The 24,830-nt window shown below is 42.6% G+C and overlaps 1 protein-coding gene across 3 annotated transcripts in view; it reads left to right on the forward strand.

The window, feature by feature from the left end:
* Positions 1-24,830, forward strand: part of LOC115110130 (KAT8 regulatory NSL complex subunit 1-like) — an 82,214-nt gene that overhangs the window by 7,125 nt on the left and 50,259 nt on the right. For all 3 annotated transcript variants that reach the window (XM_029635521.2, XM_029635520.2, XM_029635522.2), the window contains one exon: positions 20,774-22,151. In XM_029635521.2, the coding sequence (XP_029491381.1) occupies positions 20,863-22,151 (1,289 nt within the window). In that variant the 5' untranslated portion in view covers positions 20,774-20,862. The remainder of the gene's footprint in view (positions 1-20,773; positions 22,152-24,830) is intronic.

The raw sequence follows: 24,830 nt of genomic DNA on the forward strand, positions 1-24,830 counted from the left end.
GTGAAAATGACTTGAAAATCCACAAATAAACATTGATTTTAAAAGGGGAGAGGAAAAAAGATGGGCTAAGAACAAAGGCAATGGGATAATTTACCAGACTCCTGCCTGGACTTGTCATGGCCTAGTAGGATGTTAAAGGCCAAAGTGTTTCACCCCTCCAGACCCTAGAGGTCAGGACAGGTTTGAGAGGAAGCCTGACCATTTGGTAGGCTCTGCAGGGAGTGGCTTGACTGACACACTGGCCCCCATTCACTCCTGTGCTGAAGCCACCAAACCAGTCTGGAAGTGGCACCATATGCATCATGCATCATGCATCATTGGGTGAATTGGGGAGCACAGAAACACACCATAGGTTTGCTGGTTCCTCAGAGTTGTACTTCTCTCTAGCCTATTGAGACACTGGCTTTTGTTTTTGTGTGTTTTTAAAACCCTACAGTCAACTAATTGCCCCAGCTGGGAGTACCTGGGACAGCTGGCTGAAATCTCAACCTTTGAGATAAGAGGAACAGAGGAAACTCTGAATTATTTTCAGACCCTATTGTTTTCCCCCGTATTTAAGCTTTTTTTCCCTTCTCATGGAGGAACCTGAACGATTAAGAGACTTCAAAGGCAGAAACCACTGGCATAGTGTTTACAAAACCAGGTGCGCTGTACCGTGTATGAGGAGAGGAGTGAGTATACCCACGGGTTGAACCCGACCTATAGTCTAAAGTTCAGTGTGCTGTGGCCTGTGCTCCCTGATGGCCTAATGGCCCAATTAAAAGTGCAGAGGCGCACATGCTTCTCTTCCTCTCTGGGTCATTCCGTATGATTTCAATCACTTTTTGACTACACCCCTTTTGATTTGAACGAAAATGTATATAGGCCTAGGTATTTGCCCATGGTAAATATGGCCAAAAGATCATGGTATGAAAGAAAATTGGATGGTAATGACAGTATTTTATATTTTTGAATAATAGAAGTTCTAAATTTGCTTTCTGAGTATTGTGTGGCCCAAGGATAGCAACACATATGTTCAAAGTGATATTATTGTTTTATACTGTTCAATTAAACCAAAAATAATGTTATGCATTTCCTGCACTCATTTGAGATCGTTTCCACACTGGCACATAGTGCTGCACAAACAATTTAGGTTTTTATTTTTAACCCAATGTTACAATTGCGATTTGACTTGTGAAAAACACTTGGGTGAACAGTTGGAATTGTGGAAATTCTAATTCTGTAGTTAAGAATATAGTAGTGGGCACTTGGAATTAGAGGTCGACCGATTTATGAGTTTTCAACGCCGATACCGATTTATTGGAGGACCAAAAATAGCCGATGCCGATTTTTCTTGTGTGTGTTTTTTTTTTTATAATGACAATTACAACAATACTGAATGAACACTTATTTTAACTTAATATAATACATCAATAAAATCAATTTAGCCTCAAATAAATAATGAACCATTTAGTTTAAATAATGCAAAAACAAAGTGTTGGAGAAGAAAGTAAAAGTGCAATATGTGCCATGTAAAAAAGCTTGAGAACATATGAAAGCTGGTGGTTCCTTTTTAACATGAGTCTTCAATATTCCCAGGTAATAAGTTTTAGGTTGTAGGTATTATAGGACTATTTCTCTTTATACCATTTGTATATATACCTTTTACTATTGGATGTTCATATTGGCACTTTAGTATTGCCAGTGTAACAGCATAGCTTCCGTCCCTCGCCCCTACCTGGGCTCGAACCAGGAACACATCGACAACAGCCACCCTCGAAGCATTGTTACCCATTGCTCCACAAAAGCCGCGGCCCATGCAGAGCAAGGGGAACAACTACTCCAAGTCTCAGAGCGAGTGACGTTTGAAACGCTATTAGCATGCACCCCGCTAACTAGCTAGCCATTTCACATCGGTTACACCAGCCTAATCTCGGGAGTTGATAGGCTTGAAGTCATAAGCAGCTCAATGCTTGAAGCACAGCATAGAGCTGCTGGCAAAATGCACGAAAGTGCTTTTTGAATGAATGCTTACGAGCCTGGTGCTGCCTACCACCACTCAGTCAGAATGTTATATCAAATCATAGACTTAATTATAACATAATAACACCCATACGAGCCTTTGGTCATTAATATGGTCTCATCTGGAAACGTATCATTTCGAAAACAAAATGTTTATTCTTTCAGTGAAATACGGAACCGTTCCGTATTTTATCGAATGGGTGGCATCCATAAGTCTAAATATTGCTGTTACATTGCACAACCTTCAGTGTTATGTCATAATTATGTAAAATTCTGGCAAATTAGTTCGCAACGAGCCAGGCGGCCCAAACTGTTGCATATACCCTGACTCTGCGTGCAATGAACGCAAGAGAAGTGACACAATTTCACCTGGTTAATATTACCTGCTAACCTGGATTTCTTTTAGCTACATATGAAGGTTTAAAAATATATACTTCTGTGTATTGATTTTAAGAAAGGCATTGATGTTTATGGTTAGGTACACGTTGCAGCCACATCAGTCCTTTTTCGCGAATGCGCACCGCATCGAATATATGCAATGCAGGACACGCTAGATAAACTAGTAATATCATCAACCATGTCTAGTTAACTAGTGATAATGATTGATTGTTTTTTATAAGATAAGTTTAATGCTAGCTAGCAACTTACCCTGGCTTCTTACTGCATTCGCATAACAGGCAGGCTGCTCGTGGAGTGCAATGAGGCAGGTGGTTAGAGCATTGGACTAGTTAACTGTAAGGTTGCAAGATTGAATCCACGAGCTGACAAGGTAAACATCTGTCGTTCTGCCCCTGAACAAGGCAGTTAACCCACTGTACCTAGGCCGTTTTTGAAAATAAGAATGTGTTTTATTAACTGACTCGCCTAGTTAACTAAAGGTGTAAAAAAATACAAATAAAAAGTTGGCCAAATCGGCGTCCAAAAATGCTGATTTCTGATTGTTATGAAAACTTGAAATCGGCCCTGATTAATCGGTCGACCTCTACTCGGAATACAGTTTATTGACATGCCAACAAATGGAAATTCCAGGGAGTAGTTATTGTAACCGGGTAGGAACCAAAGTGTTTAAGGGACCCTATAATCGTTGCCTACATTGAATGGTTTCTCTTAGCTACTTCATGTAGCTAACATATTCTTGCTTTGCATATTCTTCTTTGATTTAGCTGATACTGTTGCACAAACAACATGCTGATTTAGGCCTACACCATCACTGGTATTATCAGGCTGTATAGTTAGTTACGTTTGCTCTGACTCAGTACATTTATTAGCTAGTTAGCGATTAGCATTAGGAGCTAACCAAATTTAGGCCCAACTTGCTAAGAAAAGACAAACTAGCTGTTTGCAGATGTAAGAAACAAACTATTAGTGTAATTATAGAACACTAGTGGATTTATATTAAGGACCAAAGTGAAAACGTATCGTCATCAACACTGTTGCATGCGCTGCATTGGCCATGCAGACTGATCGCTAGTGTCTCGATGTTGAGGAACGACAAATGTGCTCCTTGAGTGACAGAGGGCAGGGCTAGGCCTGTGTGGAAAGCAGCATTGAAAGAGAGCTGAGAGAGATTAGTGAAGTAGCGAAGTTAACAATAAAAATCAACGTTACACATGGCGTATCGCATTTAACAAACCAAACATTCAAATACCATTTATAGAAGGTAAAGTAAAAACCCAAACCAGTCTGTGCATCAATAACGGTATATCGTAAAATACAGTATACTGCCCAGCCCTAGGCAGAAGTGGTCAGAAAGTACATTTTTGGACCCGAATGGTAAAACACTCATGAGATAGAGGTGCTCAAAGTTGACCCATTTTGCATACCCCAACCTACCATAAGACACCCAATGGTTGAGCTTAATTTAAGTGTTTTCGTTAAATTTGCATTTTTTAAAAACATTTAACATCAATTACCTGAAAACGCGTAAACTCAGATTTGATTTAATTTTAGAATATTTGGTAGTTTAGACCCACCCTGTATTCAAGAGTGTGCTGTGTCTCAACTGATGGTGGGCACGACATTAACATCTCAGATGCTGAATTGTTAGATACTACTGCACTGTTGGGGCTAGGAATGTGACCAATAACATTTTATTTGATTTTAAAATAAGTTTGAGGCTACAACCAGTTTGAGGCTATTAACCATTCCTACCATTTGGCAAATATGGATGGAAAGTATTTTACCTACACACACAGGCGTGTGTTGACACGCACACACAGAGTATGTGAGCACAGCGACGAGCTGAGCGTTTCCAATTTGACTGGAGCGTGGAGTGAGATTTGGCCTTCTCGCCCGCTCCAGTAGCACCCCACCCCAGCTTGCATTTGTAGTCTACTTGTGTGCTGCTCTAGCCCCTTGCTTTATCTACTGTCATGTTAGCTAAATATTTTCATAAATAAACTAATAAAACATGGGGGGCTAAATCAAGGTGATTTATAAAGATGAGGGCCAAGAAAGGGAGTGTCCAACTAAATAATCATTGTGGAATCTGAAAATGTGTGTGTACTTACTATGTGCACATGCTATAACAAAGGAATGCGGTGGGTAGATAACGAAGTGTGTCATTGTAGCAAATTATTTCTAAACAAAAAATCAGACCTATTAAAAGCTTAATTAATTTTCGTTATCTTTACAATAGGCCATAATAGATTTTGGCTCCATAGGCCTGGCATATTCCCACATTCAATGAGCTTTCAGTTTTGATTGGGTTATTGTGCCTAAAAACCTTTAGGCCTTGTCATAATAGAAAAATAAAATCAACAACCCTGCATCTCTGCCCAACCTGGTAAGAGTGGCCAAAAGGGTGTTTAGCATCCCAGTGGCTCTAAGTGTAGAGGGTGTTCTCCACTGCTGGCCAGTTCTCCAGGCACCATCACATGAGCCTGACGCCACAGACTGTCCAAACTTGTGTTTCAAAAAAGGAATTTTTCCATTAATTTGTATTTAATTCTAAGTAAGTCACAGCCTATATGTGCAATTTATAGACTATAATGATTTAATACAACACAATGTTTAAATGCTGAGAGCTTTATGTCCCTACCAGCCTGTTGTGTCACACTCGCAAATGCTTCACAGTGTATGTCTTTGTAGGCTATAGCCTTGAAATAATTGAAATAATATAGCCAAAATAATTCATTTTCATTCCTTAGTTTTCCTGTCTGGGTCCTGACCTATTTACTGTTTTATATGCCGTTTTAATACAACATGTAGCCTATTTTAAATGATTTTCGCTTCTTACATTCACCTTGTCATGTTTATTCAAGTACTTTTCATTCAAATCCATATGGTTTGGTTTCAATACTTAAAAACCCATTTGTAGATCCAGAAGAAAAAAAATAGGTGTGTGCTGGTTAAATTGTGATTTTAATGAATGGAGCGGAGTTTTTTTTTTTTTTTCGTTAGCGCAGACCTTTTCTTTTAGCAGAGTTGTAGGAAAGGACATGAAGCGTTACGCACCACTCCATGAGCTTCCAACAGCTGAACTACTCTCACATGCTCTGACACACACACAAACATCACACACAGGCCTATGCATGGACACACATGCAGTCATTATGGGAACTTTGATCCGGACACATTAACTGCAGCATGTAGGAGAAATCCTTAGCACATTCAAGGACTGGGTTTAACGTGAGTTGGTGGATGGTTCCCACGGATGGCAGAGATAAAGGTTACAACCTTCAGCTGCAATACGAGTAGCTGGTGAGTGCTGGATTTACCTGGTACTGGACCAGGTGAGGGAGAACCATTTGATGCTTCTGTCAATAGGTAGAATATTGTTTTGTTGTCAAATAGATATATAAATAAATATTTCTTACCATTAGGCCCTATTTAGCATTTTGATTATGATTGGTAATGTATTCGACCAACATTAGACCTTTATGCTTAACCATCATCAATGGTAAATATAGTATATTGTGTTATGACACAATTACTAGCCTGTTTTCCTAATTTAAACCTTTTATAGCACAACCTACATTCTTTCCTCTGTACTGGAAGTTGATCCATTTCAGGTTTTACTGGTGCTGCCTCTGCGATGGCTGCCTCCACCTAAGAAGAGCCACATTTTAATTACCTCTTTGCATTGTGTTCAGAGTAGGTCGACGGGTGTAGAATACTCATCATGACTTGGTGGGAGGTGCCTCATCCGAATAAGGTGATCGTGTGAAATACGCATCATTGTGGGGCATGTCCTAAACAAAGCCTGCGTTTGGTTGGACAGGGTGTCGCTGGGTGGGTGGTGCTTCTTATACGCCTGCAACTGGTTAGACTGGGAGGGTTGGTCTTAAAGGGATCTGTAACAGGAGTCCTGTTTCCAACGCTCGCCTCCGCACATCGCCATGCCTGGCGAGCAATATGGCCCAGGGTTGTCCATGAGAATGTTGATTTCTTCGTAACAACATGTGTCTTATAGAGCCACTCTTGCTTGCCTGGTTGTGTAGGTGGAATAAATGTGTCAAATTCAATGGTTCTTTTTTTCAGTGTTAATGGGATGTGACAACCACAACAAAAATACATGAGATGACGCAACCCCATGATCTAGTTTTGAAGGCTGGCCGTTGCAGTGTTTACTTTAAAAACGTAATGTTTTTTAGGCTTTTGATTGCCTTCATCAAAACATCCAGCGTTGTTTTTCTTCAGGATCATTATTTAGGGACTAGACCGCTCTCTCGTTTAACTCCTGTAGGCTTCAGTTAATTATCTGCCCGAACAAGGCCCTATTGGAGCGAGGTCATCATATGACGGGAGACAGTTTCCATCTTTCCTCTTATTAGTTTATGCCCTCAGAATAACTGGAGGAGGCTGGAGAGTGGAGGACATGTTTGACAGCCTAACATGTGTTTTTGAGTCGACATGACGGTCTTTGTCAGTTCATTGAGATGTGAGCTGTCCTCTTTCCCACCTTCTCTTCAGTCTGATTAAAAGTCTGATTGGTCCCCTGCAGGAGGCCTCTCTAAGGTCACGGCTGTGACAACTCTTTGTCGCCCCAGCATTTAATAGCTCAATCACTAAACTACAGTACAAAAAAAACTACTCAGCTTTTCAACATGGCTATTTCAAGACTTCCTGATATTGTTCAAAACTTTTTATGCTTATGAATGTCGTAGTAGGGCGTTAAGACAACAGATGTACTTTCATAACATATTTTATAACTAAATAACACCAATACAAAAATGGTATTGTGTGTGTGACCAGCTTTGATAGTTCTTTAAGCTAGCCTTTATTGGCGCTTCCTGGATATGTGCCAGTACCTTTGACCATTATATCAGCTACATATCTGCACCCCCCCGTTCTTGCATAGTTCTCTTCTGACGCATGTTATGAAATCTCCAAACAAAACAATAAATGGATTGCAAGTTAGTATTAACCACTAGACCTATCTTTTTCAATAGACAATGCTGTCCATTGTTTTGAAATGTTTGATCTTTTTATCTGAAGCAGGCCATGGAGGCCAAAACAATGGTTGCATCCCAAAGGGTGCCCTATATTGTGCACTACTTTTGACCTGATCCCTGCGGGGACCTGCTTGTCACACAAGGTGGGATATATATTTAAGCAGTAAGGCCCGGGGGGGGGGGGGGGGTGTGGTATATCACCAATATACCACGGCTAAGGGCTGTTCTTAGTCACGATGCAACGCATTGTGCCTGGGCACAACCCTTAGCCATGGTATATTGGCCATATATCACAAACCCCGAGGTGCCTTATTGCTATTATGAACTGTTTACCAATGGAATTAGAGCAGTAAAAATACGTGTTTTGTCATACCTGTGGTATACGGTCTGACACACCACGGCTGTCAGCCAATCAGCATTCACGGCTTAAACCACCCAGTTTATACTATAGGATAGAGTTGAAGTCTGAAGTTGACATACACCTTAGCCAAATACATTTAAACTAAGTTTTTCACAATTGCTGACATTTAATCCCAGTAAAAACTCCCTGTTTTAGGTAAGTTAGAATCACCGCTTTATTTAAAAAATGTGAAATGTCAGAATAATAGTAGAGTGATTCATTTCAGCTTTTATTTCTTATCACATTACCAGTGGGTCAGAAGTTTACATACACTCAATTACTATTTAGTAGCATTGCCTTTAAATTGTTTCACTTGGGTCAAACGTTTTGGGTAACCTTCCACAAGCTTCCCACAATATGTTGGGTGAATTTTGGCCCATTCCTCCTGACAGTGCTGGTGTAATTGAGTCAGGATTGTAGGCCTCCTTGCACGCACACACTTTTTCAGTTCTGCCCACAAATGTTCTATAGGATTGAGGTCGGGGCTTTGTGTTGGCCACTCCAGTACCTTGACTTTGTTGTCCTTAAGCCATTTTGCCACAACTTTGGAAGTATGCTTGGGGTCATTGTCCATTTGGAAGACCCATTTGCGACTAAGCTGTAACTTCCTGAGCGGTATGACGGCTGCGTGGTCCCATGGTGTTTATACTTGCGTACTATTGTTTGTACATATGAATGTGGTACCTTCAGGTGTTTGGGAGCAATTTCCAAGGATGAACCAGATTTTTGAGGTCTTGGCTGATTTCTTTTGATTTTTTCCCATGATGTCAAACAGAGGCACTGAGTTTGAAGGTAGGCCTTGAAATACATCCACAGGTACACCTCAAATGATGTAAATTAGCCAATCAGAAGCTTCTAAAGCCATGACATAATTTTCTGGAATTTTCCAAGCTGCTTAAAGGCACAGTCAACTTAGTGTATGTGAACTTCTGACCCACTGGAATTGTGATACAGTGAATTAGAATTGAAATAATCTGTCTGTAAACAATTGTTGGAAAAATTACTTGTCATGCACAAAGTGGATGTCCTAGCTGACTTGCCAAAACTGTAGTTTGTTAACAAGACATTTGTGGAGTGGTAACCTAAGTTACCAACCTAAGTGCATGTAAACTTCCGACTTCAACTGTATATATTATAGGATACTTAGTTCTTTGGGTGATTAGCTACCAGCTATGAATCCAAACAACAGAAACACTTTGAAAATGGCTACTGCAGCATTCATTTTGCTATACATGTGTTCATACTTCTATTTATATTCACAAATGTGAGTGACATGCTTGTACTGTGGAGCCCAGTGGATGTTTTTATCATAAATCTTCAATAATGTTTCAACCGGACAATTCCTGTCTTTAGAAATGAAAAGGAACAGAGCTCGTGCTCACGGTCGTGCGCGTGACTAAACTCAATGCTTTCTGCCAGACCCCTGATTTCAAACAGCTCTTATTCGCTCCCCTTTCACAGTAGAAGCCTGAAACAACGTTCTGAAGACTGTTGACATCGAGTGGAAGCCCTAGGAAGTGCAACCAGACCAAATGTGCAATCAGACCAAATGTACACTATCTTTGATAGGCAATGAGTTGAAAACCAACAAACCTCAGATTTCCTACTTCCTGGTTGACTTTCTTTCTCTGGTTTTTGCCTGCCATATGAGTTCTGTTATACTCACAGACATCATTCAAACAGTTTTAGAAACTTCAATGTGTTTTCTATCCAAATCTACTAATAATATGCATATATTAGCTTCTGGGCCTGAGTAGCAGGCAGTTTACTCTGGGCACGCTTTTCATCCGATCTGTGGAAATAGCGCCTCCCAGCCATAAGAAGTTAAAGGTATCTGCAGCAAGAATGGGGTTTCTGCAATAACATGATAGATCTATTTTGGTTATTCAACTATAGTAAATGAAGTGGATTTACACCCGGTTACAGAATTCTGTCATGGATCCCTAATCTGTACTACACAGAAATGGATATAAATGTCATTCTCTTCATGGTGATGTATCCTAAATGGGTACGAGGCCTACTCAAAGGTATAAGTATGTAATACCCTCCTTTGAATATTTGGTTATTATTCTACACATTGTAATGATATCCGCCCCCAAAGAAGACCAAATTGGGTTGGACTGGACCAAATCCGAACCAATCATAGACGTCTATGTTTCACAAGTTTGGACATCAAAGTACAGTACATCACAGAACAGAGTATAGTACAATAAGGTAAATTATACTGTACCGTAAAGTACTGAACTATACTCTACTAAAAATATATATATATACCGTTGAAGTCGGAAGTTTACATACACTTTCTTGTTCACAAACTATAGGTTTGGCATGTCGGTTGGGACATCTACTTTCCATGACACAAGTAATTTTTCCAACAATTGTTAACAGGCCAATTATTTAACTTGTAATTCACTTTGTCACACTTCCAGTGAGTCAGAGGTTGACGTACACTAACATGCTGACCAGACACCTCGCGTGCGTCGCAAAATAAATTTAGAAATCGCTGTTATTCAATTATTGCACCCACACTGCTCGCGCGTGCCAACGAGCATCTGCAACGCCAAGGGCTAAAATAGAACTCCTTTCTATTTCTGATGCAGATTGTGCTGAAAGTCCTGCCTCTCCCATCTCCTCATTGGTTTATAGAAGCTGGTATCAACGTGCCAGCTCCTCATTGGTTATACCCACGTGGGTGATTGAAAGACAAATTTAAATGTATTTGGCTAATGTGTATGTAAACCTCCGACTTCAACTGTATATGTATCTTGTGCGGTCCTCTTCACACTTGTAAACATAAACGTCTATGGTTGGTTCAGATTTGGATGGCACATCCAATCATGGATCTCTATGGATGGGCCAAATCAAGGCCGGCCGGACCGCAACAAAAATAAATATCTGCGGACGTTGAAGTTAAACCTATCCAGACCGTTCCAAGAACGTCTTCTGTGGACGTTGAAAGCAAGGCAGCAATTTCAACTACTTTTCAACTTCCATTGACATCCGGTGTTGGTCGGTGCTCAGATGCGGATTACAGTAAATGGAAAGTGTGGCGTGTGTGTGTGAGACTCCAAGGAGGGCCTACAGCAGCACCTAGATCTTCTATCACACCTGGGTCCTGACAGTAAGACAACAATGATTGTTTCAAAAAAGGTCCAGTTGCCAGGACCACAAATACACATTCCATCGAGACAACGTTGAGCCTGAGCACTCAAACTACACCTATCTAGGCCTAAACATCAGCACCACTTCCACAAAGCTGAGAATGGGCGAATGGCCTTCTATGCCAAGGAACATAAAATACGACATCCTAATTAGAACCTGTCCAAAAAATACTTTAATAAGTTATAGAACCCATTGTCCTTCGTGGTTGTGAGGTCTGGGGTCCGCTCACCAACCAAGAATTCACAAAATGGGACAAACCCCAAATTGACTCTGCATGCAGAGTTCTGCAAAAACATCCTCGGTGTACAACGGAAAATAATGCATGCAGAGCAGAAGTAGGCCAATACCAGCCAATTATCAAAATCCAGAAAAGAGTCGAACTTCTACAAAAACCTAAAAGGAAGCTATTCCCAAGTCTTCCATAACAAAGCCATCACCTTCGGCGAGATGAACCCAGAGTAGAGTCCCTTAACTTCATACTACACCCCCCCGCATGCGGGTTCCTGACTACAGCCTCAAGCTCATTACCATAACGCAACGTTAGCGATTTCTAAAAATCGCAAATGAAATAAATATGCCTGCTCTCAAGCTTATCCTTTTCTTAACAATCCTGTCATCTCAGATTTTCAAAATATGCTTTTGAACCAGAGAAAATCAATCATTTGTGTAAGAGTGTTGATAGCTAGCTTAGCATTTAGCGTTAGCATTTAGCACGCAACATATTCACAAAAACCAGCAAAGGAATCAAATAAAATAATTTACCTTTTGAAGAACTTCAGATGTTTCAATGAGGAGACTCTCAGTTACATAGCAGATGTCCAGTTTTTCCTGAAAGATTCTTTGTGTAGGACACATCGTTCCGTTTTGTTACTATGCATTTGGCTACCGAAACTAACCGAAAATTCAGTCACCTACACGTCAAACTTTTTTCCGAATTAACTCCATAATATCGACTGAAACATGGAAAACGTTGTTTGAATCAATCCTCAAGGTGTTTTGTCATATATCTCTTCATTGAAATGCCGTTCCTGGAAGCTTGCCTTGTTCTCAGAATCGCATGGAAAAATACTAGTAGCTGAGTTTTACGCACCAATTTCCACGCAGGACACCGTGCGGGACACCTGGTAAATGTAGTCTCTTATGGTCAATCTTCCAATGATATGCCTGCAAATACGTCACAATGCTGCAGACACCTTGGGGAAACGACAGAAAGTGCAGGCTCATTCCTGGCGCATTCACAGCCATATAAGGAGATCATGGAAAACGTAGCTTCGGAAATCCTGTTCATTTCCTGGTTGCTGAAACATCTTGGTTTTGCCTGAAGGTTTTGTTCTAGGGCACTCACAGTGAAAATCTTTGCAGTTCTGGAAACGTCAGAGTGTTTTCTTTCCAAAGCTATCAATTCCATGCATAGTCGAGCATCTTTTCGTGACAAAATATTGCGCTTAAAACGGGCACGTCTTTTTATCCAAAAATGAAATACTGCCCCTAGAGTCTTAACAGGTTTTAAGCAAGCTGGTCCTGGGGCTCTGTTCACAAACAGACCCCACAGAGCTCCATTTCAGCCACAGCAACACAATTAGTCCCAACCAAATCACGAGAAAACAAAAAGGTCATTACTTGACACATTGGAAAGAATTTACCAAAAACAGAGCAAACTATTATGCTATTTGGCACTAAAAAGAGTACACAGTGGCAGAATACCTGACCACTGTGACCCAAAATTATGGAAAGAGGCACAAATATCCCTCGGATTACAGACTCGTGAAGAATTTGAAAACCAATCCAATTTTGATTAACTCTCATATATTTTGGGTGAAATACCGCAGTGTGCCATCACAGCAGCAATATTTATCACCTGTTGCTACATGAAAAGGGCAACCAGTGAAGAGCAAACGCCATTGTAAATACAATCATTTATTTATTTTCCCTTTTGTACATGAACAATTTGCACATTGTTATAACACAGTACATAGCCATATGACATTTGACATGTCTGTTCCTTTGAAACTTTTGAGTTTACATTTTTAATTGTTTTGTTCACTTTTGTTTATTATGTGTTTGAGAGACCGAGAGAGCTTTGACCACAAACCAACAATGAAAAATGGTTGAGTTGAATGTAATAATATGCCAATGGAAGGGAAGACTGGTTTGACTACTATTATTTCCCATTGTAGCCAATTCAATTGCAGTGATTTTAAGGAAATTCTGTTATCAATTTGGTTAATTTCAAGTTTTAATCACTTAATAATTAAGAAACCAATAGATATGGTTCTACCTTTACTTATTACTTCCGTGAAGGTTAATTATCCTCCATAATGAGCGAGATAAATTAGAAAATATCTTAAGATATGTGGGTTCTTGGTAACTGAATTAAGGCACATGCCAATGTTTCTTAAACTAAATGTAAGTGTTTATATTAGTTGGCAGGGGTCTTTACTAATTCATTATTGTGTTTTTTATATATTTCAAATTTATTTTATTAAGATTTTTCCACCTGTTTGACCAGAAATCACAGCCATTGCTTATTCCTAATTTTGAGGATGGAAAATGGTATAATAAAAAAAATGGTCAAAAATATACTCTTAGTTTTCATTTGGAACCAGATTTGACATGAACTTCACATGCTGGTGCTCATGGGTGCTTTTACATGGAAATGACCAGAGGTTAAAAATGGGCTATACTGTATGCAAAGGAAGTAGCCTAAGTCACGTGTAAATGTGTGCTGTGAATGTTTAATGGTTTCTCTCTCTCCTCGTCTCTGACATCACCTTGTGAATAAACATGCTAGAGGCGTCTTGAATGAGTGGTGTGTGACTGCGCTGTTCCTCCTCCCTATCCCTGATCTACGTCTGAACTGGAACCGAACCCTAAGTCCCTATAGGCCGTAGTGCATTAGTTTTGACCCTGGTTTCATCAAACATCCTCCAGAATGTTCTCTGTAGTTTAGTTGGTGCCTGGTGTAGAGTGAGGTATTGCTGAGTCATTCCCACAGTCTGATCTCACTTTCTGACACAACAGCCCAAGGGAGGTCACCTTACATTCCAAACCCTCACTGGATCTTTACTCTGCTGGGTTATTATGAGTGTGACTCTGAGCGACAGCCCAAGTTTGTTTGTGTGTGTGTGTGTGTGTGAGTGTGTGAGCACATGCGCGTGTCAAGTTTGGTCAACATACAATTATTTCCCCCCTCGAATGGGAAAACAGTGTTCTCTTTCTTGATTCCATTCAAACTGTAACATCGTTTGGAGAGTGTAGGACGGGACTTCCCCAGACAGCATAACTCCCTCATATCTGTCCCTCCCTGCTGCCTCTCAAAGGCTTAAGTTGATTAAATGTTTTTCTATGTAGAGACACTTGGGAAAGCACCCATTAAGAAACCCTGGGCCTGCAGTAGCTGATACAAGAGGTAACTGGCAGCTCTGGTAGACTACGCACCAAGCTGTTCTTGTCACACAGACAGTTTTGGGCTATTAGATGAATCTTGTTTGTCCTTCTATGTAACTCGGGCCATATTTGTATAATCATTTTACTAAGTACATTCAATTTATGTAACCCCACTTGAATCAAACTGTCATTCACACCCCTGCCCGTTCACCAGGGAATTGTGAACACATACATTTGAGCAGGGAGGGGTTGTACCGTAGTCTACTTGTTTTATACTGAAGTCCAGAGAATGACGAAAGGATTATTTGATTGAGGTTTGGTGAATGGAGTTTGAACCTGGCTGCTGTATTAGTAATGTGCTACTAGCAGGCGCCTGGGTTAGCTCTTCTCTTCCACATAGCTTCTGCTTTAGGCAGGCTGGTTATTGTGCGTGCCAAACGGTACCCTACTCCATATACAGTGCACTGCTTTTGACCAGGGCCCATTAGGGAATAGGGTGCCAGTCGGTGCATATCATGAGTGGGACTGAATTTCTCTGCTTGAGTTTGTGTATCTGGACATATTCTGAAGGAACCAAATACCAGTTTGACAAAAAAAAGGCTACACTCTACAGAGTGGACCCGGCTAGCGATGTGACAAATTGAACTGTGCAGGAGCTCCACAAAATTATAATTAAAAAGTTATATTCCACATCAATTCACAATGCAGAATAATGGTCCTATTACGTATGTACAGTGCTTGACTTGGGCAGGAGTTCACCGGAGCGGAGTACCGGCAGCTCACATTTTCTACTGCTTGAGCTCCTGCACCTCTTATAGAATATTAGCTCAAAAGTATTGTGGCGCTCCTGCACCAAAATATGAACAGTACCGGCATCTATTCCAGTCCAAGTCAAGCAGTGCATATGTGTGACCGCTAGGGTCGGGCAATGAAGTTACATATCTACCACAGTTTTTATACATACATACTATACATACCCTTGACAGGGCATCAGATATATCATGTTTGTTTGTAAGGGTGCACTACAGCATTTTACTTGTCTGTGAAGTAATGCTTTTTCTGAAGCGGGATTAATGTCTATCGCTAGACAACCAGAACTGTCAATCAAATCTTGAGCTGCCTGCGCGCAGCCTGCTTGCCTGTGCACAGACCACTCTTTCCTGAAAACAAACAATATAATTTACATGAAGCTTTTTTCATTGTTAAAATAAGCCTAAAAAAGAATCTCAAAATTAATACTTAAGTGTTTGAAAAGAAAACGTCGGTTCGGATATCCGGATATTTGATTAACCGCGCCCATCCCTAGAGTAGTGTGTGTGTTGGATAGTCATGCGTGTATTTGGTATTATATTAGGATCCCCATTAGCTGTTGCAACAGCTACTCTTCCTGGGGTCCACACAAAACATGAAACATAATACAGAATGACATAATACAGAACATCATTAGACAAGAACAGCTCAAGGACAGAACTACATACATTTAATTAACCATCTATCATTTCCTTCACCTTTAAATAGGCTTATGTCTGCCCTGGCCTTGCTAGGTGCTGCTATGTCATTGTCTCAGTTGATAGTTGACACAGCTGCACGGTTCTAGTGTCTAGTTTGACATGACTCAATCCCAAGCTAAAGTAACACTGCTCGGAGACTGTGTGTGTGGGTTGACTCATAACCCGCAGTCCCCATGGTTAAATCCGCAGGTCGGTCTGGTTTAGGGTCATAAAATGTTGTGTGGAAGAAGGGCAGGTGGATGGTGGGCAGGTTGAATAAAGAGAAAACGATACCCGGACAAAGTCCATCAATGTATAATTATTCTGCTATTTACAGGCTACATTGAAGATGCGAAATGGAGAGTTGAAAGTAAGGGGGGTGGGGGGGGAAATAAAGTCTGGGAAAAATATAGTCTGGGAACGATTTGGTTTTGTGTGGTGATTGAGAGGCACTATACAAATTCGACAGTCACAAGACGGACTTGAAATAGGCCTATGGCACGTCAAGGGAACTGTAGCCTACTGTTCAGATGGGTTCAATGGAAACTGAAATCTGGACACTGACTAGGTCTATAACCTCACATAGCTTTAATATTAATTCCTGCAGAGTAAGGCATTTCTTGCTGTAAAATAATGCACTGAATGTAGGCTACATTTTGACTGGGGAACAGGAGTGGAGAAATATGATTTATTTTGTTCAGCATCTTGAGAGAATGCAAATGCACTGTTAGATACCGTCTGTAGAGGTGCGATCTTCATCAGCATCATAAAAGCTGATTAGTATTTCAGCCACATCAAATATGCATCCAGAAGGAACTGAAATCTTGTCAGAAACATTGTTAGGTTGTTTTTAGCAGCTTTCTGTTTCCTTACAATCGGTCAAACTGGTGTCATTTGGAAATTTTGCATTTTCTCCCCGGTCCCTAAAAGGTTTTGCTCTGCGAAAGAATCAGAGATGACCGAGAACTTTACCGACGTCAACTAGATTGAAGCATTCACTCTTATCGATATATGATATTCTGGTGAGCGAGGGTTTATTTTGTACTCTAGGGCAGCATACTGTGTAACGACAGAAGAGAAACCGTGTGTATCTAATTATAGACAAGCTGACTAACAGCCTACCAAAATGTTGGAAATGATGAGCAGAAACGTGTCTAAATAATGCAACAACAATCCTGCACCCTATGTCAAAAGGACAATCTGCCGTCTCGGACTGCGGGTTAGGGTCGGGTGCAGGCCTCTTTCACTTTATCACATATAGTCGGCGGTTGCAGATGGGTTAGCAATTGCCGGCTGGTGAGGGTGAACAAATGGCTGACCCTGTCCACAACTGGAGTGACTCCATCCCTCCTTTTTACATTTACATTTAAGTCATTTAGCAGACGCTCTTATCCAGAGCGACTTACAAATTGGTGCGTTCACCTTAAGACATCCAGTGGAACAGCCACTTTACAATAGTGCATCTAAATCTTTTAAGGGGGTGAGAAGGATTACTTTATCCTATCCTAGGTATTCCTGAAAGAGGTGGGGTTTCAGGTGTCTCCGGAAGGTGGTGATTGACTCCGCTGTCCTGGCGTCGTGAGGGAGTTTGTTCCACCATTGGGGGGCCAGAGCAGCGAACAGTTTTGACTGGGCTGCGCGGAACTGTACTTCCTCAGTGGTAGGGAGGCGAGCAGGCCAGAGGTGGATGAACGCAGTGCCCTTGTTTGGGTGTAGGGCCTGATCAGAGCCTGGAGGTACTGAGGTGCCGTTCCCCTCACAGCTCCGTAGGCAAGCACCATGGTCTTGTAGCGGATGCGAGCTTCAACTGGAAGCCAGTGGAGAGAGCGGAGGAGCGGGGCCTTTTTGACTTTTTAAAGTGGGGCCTTCCACCCCCACCTGACCACTCATCATATGGTAGCAGCAGTACAGATGATGGGTTCAGATTAGCACAGTGGAAGTTGACCCGCTCGTGCATGTCAAATTAACATACCCCTCCAGAATGTTCTAGAATCTATTCACTACGTAAGCCTTCTCCCCACTCAACCAGCAACATGGGGGAGCAGCCTTAGGAAAACAACTCACAAAATAGCATTTCTGATAAGTGCTTCCAGAAATGGCTTGAGAGAAAATCAAATGACTTAGGCCTTCCCGTCCCCCTCTCTTACCCTTTCTCTCCCTTACATTTTCCCTCAATTTTGTGAGGAGATATGCCGTGCATTGCCGTTCAACATTCCCCACCTACCAATCATGCAGAGCCATCCAATTGGTTGCCCTGACTGTCATTCAGCTTCGACTGGTTGTCAGTGTTGTCCTGTCCTCTAAGATGTGGTTGACCAGATGGGGGACAACTTGTTTCCTCACACCTCTCCCCTCCCCCCCTACTGCAGCAGCTCCACGTCCCAGCTTAAGTTACAGCTAAAGCACCACAAAAGATTGTTAGGTCAGAGCCATATCACAGAAAAACACAGCCATTTTTCAAGCCAAAGAGTGGAGTCACAAAAATCAGAAATGGAGAGAGAATTAATCACTAACCTTTGATGATCTTCATCATATGACACTCATAGGACTTCATGTTACACAATACATGTATGTTTTGTTCGATAAAATTCATATTTATATAAAAAAAATCTCAGTATACTTTGGCGCGTTCTGTTCAGTAGTTCCAAAAACATCCGGTGATTTTGCAGAGAGCCACATCAATTTACAGAAATACTCATTATAAATGTTGATGAAAATACAATTGTTATACATGGAAATATAGATAAACTTCTCCTTAATGCAACTGCTGTGTCGGATATCAAAAAAGCTTTATGGAAAAAGCAAACCATGCAATAATCTGAGTACGGCGCTCAGAGAACCAACAAGCCAAAAAGATATCGCCATATTGTGCAGTCAACAGAAGTCAGAAATAACATTAAAAATATTCACTTACCTTTGATGATCTTCATCAGAATGCCCTCCCAGGAATCCCAGTTCCACAATAAATGTTTGATTTGTTTGATAAATTATAGATATTATGTCCAAATGGCTACTTTTGTTAGCGCTTTTTGGTAAACAAATCAAAACTCACGAAGCGCGTTCACTAGTTGCAGCCGAAATGTCAAAAAGTTCCGTTACAGGTCCGTTACAGTAGAAACATATCAAACGATGTATAGAATCAATCTTTAGGATGTTTTTAACATGACTTCAATAATATTCCAACCGGAGAATTCCTTTGTCTTCAGAAAAGCAAACGTAACGGGAGCTACCTCTCATGTGAATGCGCGTGACTGCTGGCAGACCTCTGACTCATTCCCCTCTCATTCAGCCCCCCTTCATAGTAGAAGCCTCAAACACGTTTCTAAAGCCGGTTGACATCTAGTGGAAGCCTTAGGAAGTGCAAGATGACCAATATTCCACTATCTTCAATAGGGGCTGAGTTGAAAATCGACCAACCTCAGATTTCCCACTTCCTGGTTGGAATTTTTCTCAGGTTTTTGCCTGCCATATATATGAGTTCTGTTATACTCACAGGCATCATTCAAACAGTTTTTTAGAAACTTCAGAGTGTTTTCTACCCAAATATACTAATAATATGCATATATTGGCAACTGGGACTGAGGAGCAGGCAGTTTACTCTGGGCACCTTATTCATCCAAGCTACTCAATACTGCCCCCAGCCATAAGAAGTTAATAAAACACCCTCCCCATTGAGAAACATTCAGTATTGCAACATCTTTTTGAGTCAAGTTGAAAAAGGAATTTTACATCTAGGAAGTGGGAATAGTTTGAATTCTAATAAAGTCGTAGGCTACATGTTTGCTTAAGAGAAGCCTACGTGATTCTTTACATTATTGCATTCTTTGTAGACAAATGTTATAAAGCTGAACACTGCCTTTTTTTGGGTGATTTTTACACCTAGGATGGAGCATGTAGCCTATCCTTTTACGCAGCTGCACAGTGTAACCTAACACATGTGCCATCCGTCACCACACCCTTTGGATCTGCAGTGTTACAGCACGGCACCCTTTCAGAACGTAACACACCAGTCTGCTCTCTCTCTCCGTTCTCAGGAAATGAATAGTGATTTCATGTCGTGTCAGCCTGACCTGTTTGTATTCATGACTGAACATTTCTTAGAAATATTACTCACAGCTTTTTCTATTGAGCAGTTATGTTAGTATCGTGCTAGCATAATTTGCACTTGCGAAGCCAGCCAGCCAGCCACCTGCATATTTTTCCTTCCACCATTATGATTTCCCTGTCTTCTCCTCAGTCTGTACCCTCCCTTGTTCTTGAATTACATTAGCCAGGCAGCCTGCCAACATCTAACCAAATTACACATTGAAATGGTGAGCTTAGTTTGGCTATAGGGTCTTAAAAGCCCACCTGAGCTTCAGGAAAATACTTTGAAAATACCAAAATTACCACTGGTAGGGTACTTTTCCCATCACTCTGCTCCTTCATATTTCTTTTTACCTTGTTAACCTTCTGATCGGCTGCTGAAATCCGCCTTGTCTGGATGCGTTTTGGTAGGCCTTTGCTCCAGCTAGGGCTCTGACCTACATTTGGTGAGATCAGCTGTTCCCTCCTGTGTCCCACGCAGACATAAATTAAGCTGCATAGCTCCTCTCAATGTAGTACTGCTGGTAAATTAACCCCCCTCCCTCTTCACTCTCTATCTTCCAGCTATGGTTTCATCTACGCACCTGCTCCTCTGCTCCAGAAACATGTAATTGATGTCTGAGTTCATATGTATAAAAGCTTCACTGTCTGTCAGCAACCAGATTTCTTGCAGAGTAGTAATGTGGCATTAGGGCCAGATCATTATGACTACTATAGGCAAAGCATTTACATAGAATGCTCTTGGTTTGGATGACAGTGAATGATGATTTATCAAGTATGAACGTTGGAAATGGCTCATGGATGTTGTGCTGTGTTTTTAATGTAGATCTCTAACTCCCCCTCTCTCCTAGGCTGTCCTCTGGCGAGGCGGTAGGTGGGTGGTGTGGAGCTGGCCTCGGCACCGGGAGAGGCCCCCTCGCCCGCCCCCTCCCTGTGCTGCATGGCTGCGATGGCGCCTGCTCTAACCGACGCGCCGGCCGAAGCTCACCGCATCCGCTTCAAACTGGCTCCGCCCTCCTCCAACCTCTCCCCGAGCGGCGTGGAGAGCAGCGGAGGCACCAGTCACATCCTCGTCTCCAGCAACGGCACCGTCAAGCGCAAGGCCCCTGAAGAGCGCGGTCCCCACGGGGGGTCCATCACAGGTAAGGGGAGGGAGGACTTGCCGCGAGGCAACGAGGCTACTTCCACACCTCTTGGGAAATTACAGCCGCTGGTGGCGTCGTACCTGTGCTCGGACGTGACGTCCGTTCCCTCTACCAAGGAGTCACTGAAGCTGCAAGGCGTCCTGCTGCAGAAACACGGCCTTCTGCCCAGCTTCCTGCCCAGGAAACACAAGACACTGGAGCTGTCAGAGGAGCAGCTGAAGAGCATCATGAGTAACAGCAGAGGAGGTGGTCCCCCTGCCCTGTCAAGCTCGCCGCCACCGGTCAACGGCGTGGCCAAGAAGTTGGCCAAAAACGGGGCGGACCGCGACCGGGACATTATGACAACAGTCAATGGAGGTAATAACAGGCCTCCTGCTGGACATGGACTGGACTCCCCAGTGCACCAGCCCCAACCCCACACAGCTGCCTCTAGAGGAAACTCTCCTCTTAACGGGGGAGGGCAGCACCAGCAGCCCACAGGACTGTCCTACAACCCTGCTGGAAACACTGAACAGCCAGCACCCCCCGCAGCCTCCACCAACACCCCCATGGACTGCCCCGACAGCAAACCCTCAGAACGGCCACCATCGCTAGCCACGGACACATCATCCCTTTCCCCAACGGACCGACAGACCTCTCTGGGCCTGGGCAGCCTTGGAGTGGACGTTAAGGAGAGGACTCAGCAGAGCCAGAGCCGGCAGGGTGAGATCGAGGGGCGTCTGCGGCGCCTGAGGAAGCGCCTCCAGGTGGTTCAGGCCAAGCAGGTGGAGCACCATGTCCAGCAGCAGCTGGGGGGGCTCCTGGAGAGTACCCTGGGACCACTGGATGCCCTCCGACCTGGCGGGAGACGAGGAGGCCAGGACGCCCCCCTCACCCCGCAGGAGAGGGAGGGGCTTGGGCGATTCCTGAAGGACGGCTCTGTACCGGCGGAGCTGGAGCGCTTGTCTCTCAGCGGAACCACCAACCTGAGGTCCACGGAGAGTGCCTTCGACTCGGACGCCACAGAGAGCAGCTCCGGAGGAGAGACGGACGTGGAAGAGGACGAGCTCACCAGGGTGGACATCGAGCAGCGACACATCTCTCTGTAAGTACCTGGACAACAGGAAAAACACATTTTCTTTCCCGCTTAACAGACAATTTAATTGGATAAAGAAAGAATGGGCCTTTTGGAATGAAGTAATGTTGACTAAATTGGCATTTAGGATGGGGAGAAAGCAGAGAGGGAGTCGGAGACTGAAGAAGTGGAAAATAAAAAGATGCTAGAGTGAGTGAGTGAAAGGGGGGGGCTCCATCCTGGCTTGGCTTGTTGAGTTGTTAGCCACTGGGGATCTGTAGTCTCGTTTTAGCAGAGAAACACTGCCAGTTTCAGGGTTCATCTCCAGTTACCACTCTCTGCTGCTGAAAGGAAGCCTAATCCAGGCCCACTTATGTTACATACAAGCGTGTGTCCGCTCGCTACGTCTTCCTGGTCCTGTGTTCATGAGGATGTGGCTTGCACCCTCCTTCATGTGGAAGGTGACCCTGATGAAGTGATGGCTGATGGGTAATGAAAGTGAATTAAAAAGCCCTGTTTTAATAAAAGGCTGTTATGTTCTGATGGTGCAGTCCTCTGCTTCAAACACACTTTCATGTCTTCGGGGATAAGCCTGGGTCTAAGAAGCCACCGTTTTCAAAGAAGTGAAGGCAGAGAGCTTCTTCCGGATATATCTTGGCCCCAGGTTAGGTTAATTCCAGTGCGGTTGTTGTCCTATGTCCGATATTGCTGATCTTTTGCTAGTTGACTCCATTGGAGGAGGCACTAAATGTGATCATCGCAGGAGTCGATTTTAACCCAGAGTTGGTGTTTTCATCTCTTTTTACAGGCAGATGAAATAATGGGGGAGTAGATGGACAATCCAACCTGAAGTATTCAGTATTGGTCCTTCGTTGTTTCATGTTACCTTAACCTCATAGTCCGACCAAACCCGTATGCGGTAGCGTAACTACAGCCTCAAGCTCATTAGCATAACGCAACGTTAGCGATTTCTAAAAATCGCAAATGAAATGAAATAAATATGCCTGTTCTCAAGCTTATCCTTTTCTTAACAATCCTGTCGTCTCAGATTTTCAAAATATGCTTTAGAACCAGAGAAAATCACTAATTTGTGTAAGAGTGGTGATAGCTAGCTTAGCATTAGCGTTAGCATTTAGCACGCAACATATTCACAAAAACCAGCCAAGGAATCAAATAAAATAATTTACCTTTGAAGAACTTCAGATGTTTCAATGAGGAGACTCTCAGTTACATAGCAGATGTCCAGTTTTTCTTGAAAGATTCTTGTGTAGGACACATCGTTACTATGCATATGGCTACCGAAACTAACCGAAAATTCAGTCACCTACATGTCGAACTTTTTTCCGAATTAACTCCATAATATCGACTGAAACATGGAAAACGTTGTTTGAATCGATCCTGAAGGTTTGTCATATTTCTCTCCATTGAAAGCACCGTCCTTGTAGCCTGGTTTGTTCTGAGATTTGAATGGAAAAATACCGGGACCTGACTTTTGCGCACCGATTGCCACGCAGACACCAAGCGGGACACCTGGTAAATGTAGTCCCTTATGGTCAATCTTCCAATGATATCCCTACAAATACGTCACAATGCTGCAAAGACCTTGGGGAAACAAGAGAAAGAGTCCGTTCATTCCTGTCGCATTCACAGCCATATAAGGCGATCATGGAAAACGTAGCCTCAGAAATCCTGTGCATTTCCTGGTCGGTCATACATCTTGGTTTTGCCCGAAGCATTTGTTCTAAGGGACTCACAGTGAAAATCTTTGCATTTCTGGAAACGTAAGACTGTCTTCTTTCCAAAACTATCAATTCCAAGCATATTCGAGCATCTTTTCGTGACAAAATATTGCGCTTAAAACGGGCACGTCTTTTTATCCAAAAATGAAATACTGCCCCTAGAGTCTTAACAGGTTAACTTTTGAATAGCGTTGGCTAGCTGTTGCTGGTTACACTACATGTTCCCATTCAGTTGGATTGGCCTTTTTCTTTATGATTCTCAGTTGAGTAACATGTGGGCACTATGTTTGGCTCTTTTTATAGTCAGCCCTGTGGCTTTCCTCTGATTCTAGCTCCACATGGCCCATTTGTTATTGTGTGTAGTGCGTGGCCCATGGGCACTAACCAATCTATATAGTGCACTACTTTGGACCAGGACCCATAGGGCTGGGATCAAAAGTAGTGCACTATGTAGCAGATAAGGAGCTATTTGGGACTCCACGTGAGCCTGACTGTGGGTCAGAGTCACCGAGGCCTTGTTTGAATGTTGTGAACTAAAGCTGAAGACGGACCAACGGTATGAGGGATAACCTACATTCGGGCATGATGAAAGCAGTTGGTCGGTCACATGGCAAATTGCGTAAGACCAAATAGGCTTACTTCCAGCCAGATTATAGTGAGAGAGCATGATGACACAGCTGCTGTTTTTTACAGTCTCTGTCTGACTGTCCGTGTGGGAGAAGAAAATCGTGGCACCTGCACCTTTAAGAAGTGACAAGGCGCTCCTCTTGCGGAGAGGGGGGGGGGGGCACTTTTTTTTTCTTGTACATGACTCATCCACTTCCATAACATTCTATATGATGAACAGAGTACATATTTGCAAACACTTCAACTCACCACACAGAACTATTCCTGCTTTTCATAGTTTAGGTTGTCAGCTTGTTGATGTTACCACCTTGTCGTTTGTGTGTGTCTGGATGTCTGTTGTGTC

Source organism: Oncorhynchus nerka, linkage group LG26 (assembly GCF_034236695.1).
Source record: "Oncorhynchus nerka isolate Pitt River linkage group LG26, Oner_Uvic_2.0, whole genome shotgun sequence".
NCBI lineage: Eukaryota > Metazoa > Chordata > Actinopteri > Salmoniformes > Salmonidae > Oncorhynchus > Oncorhynchus nerka.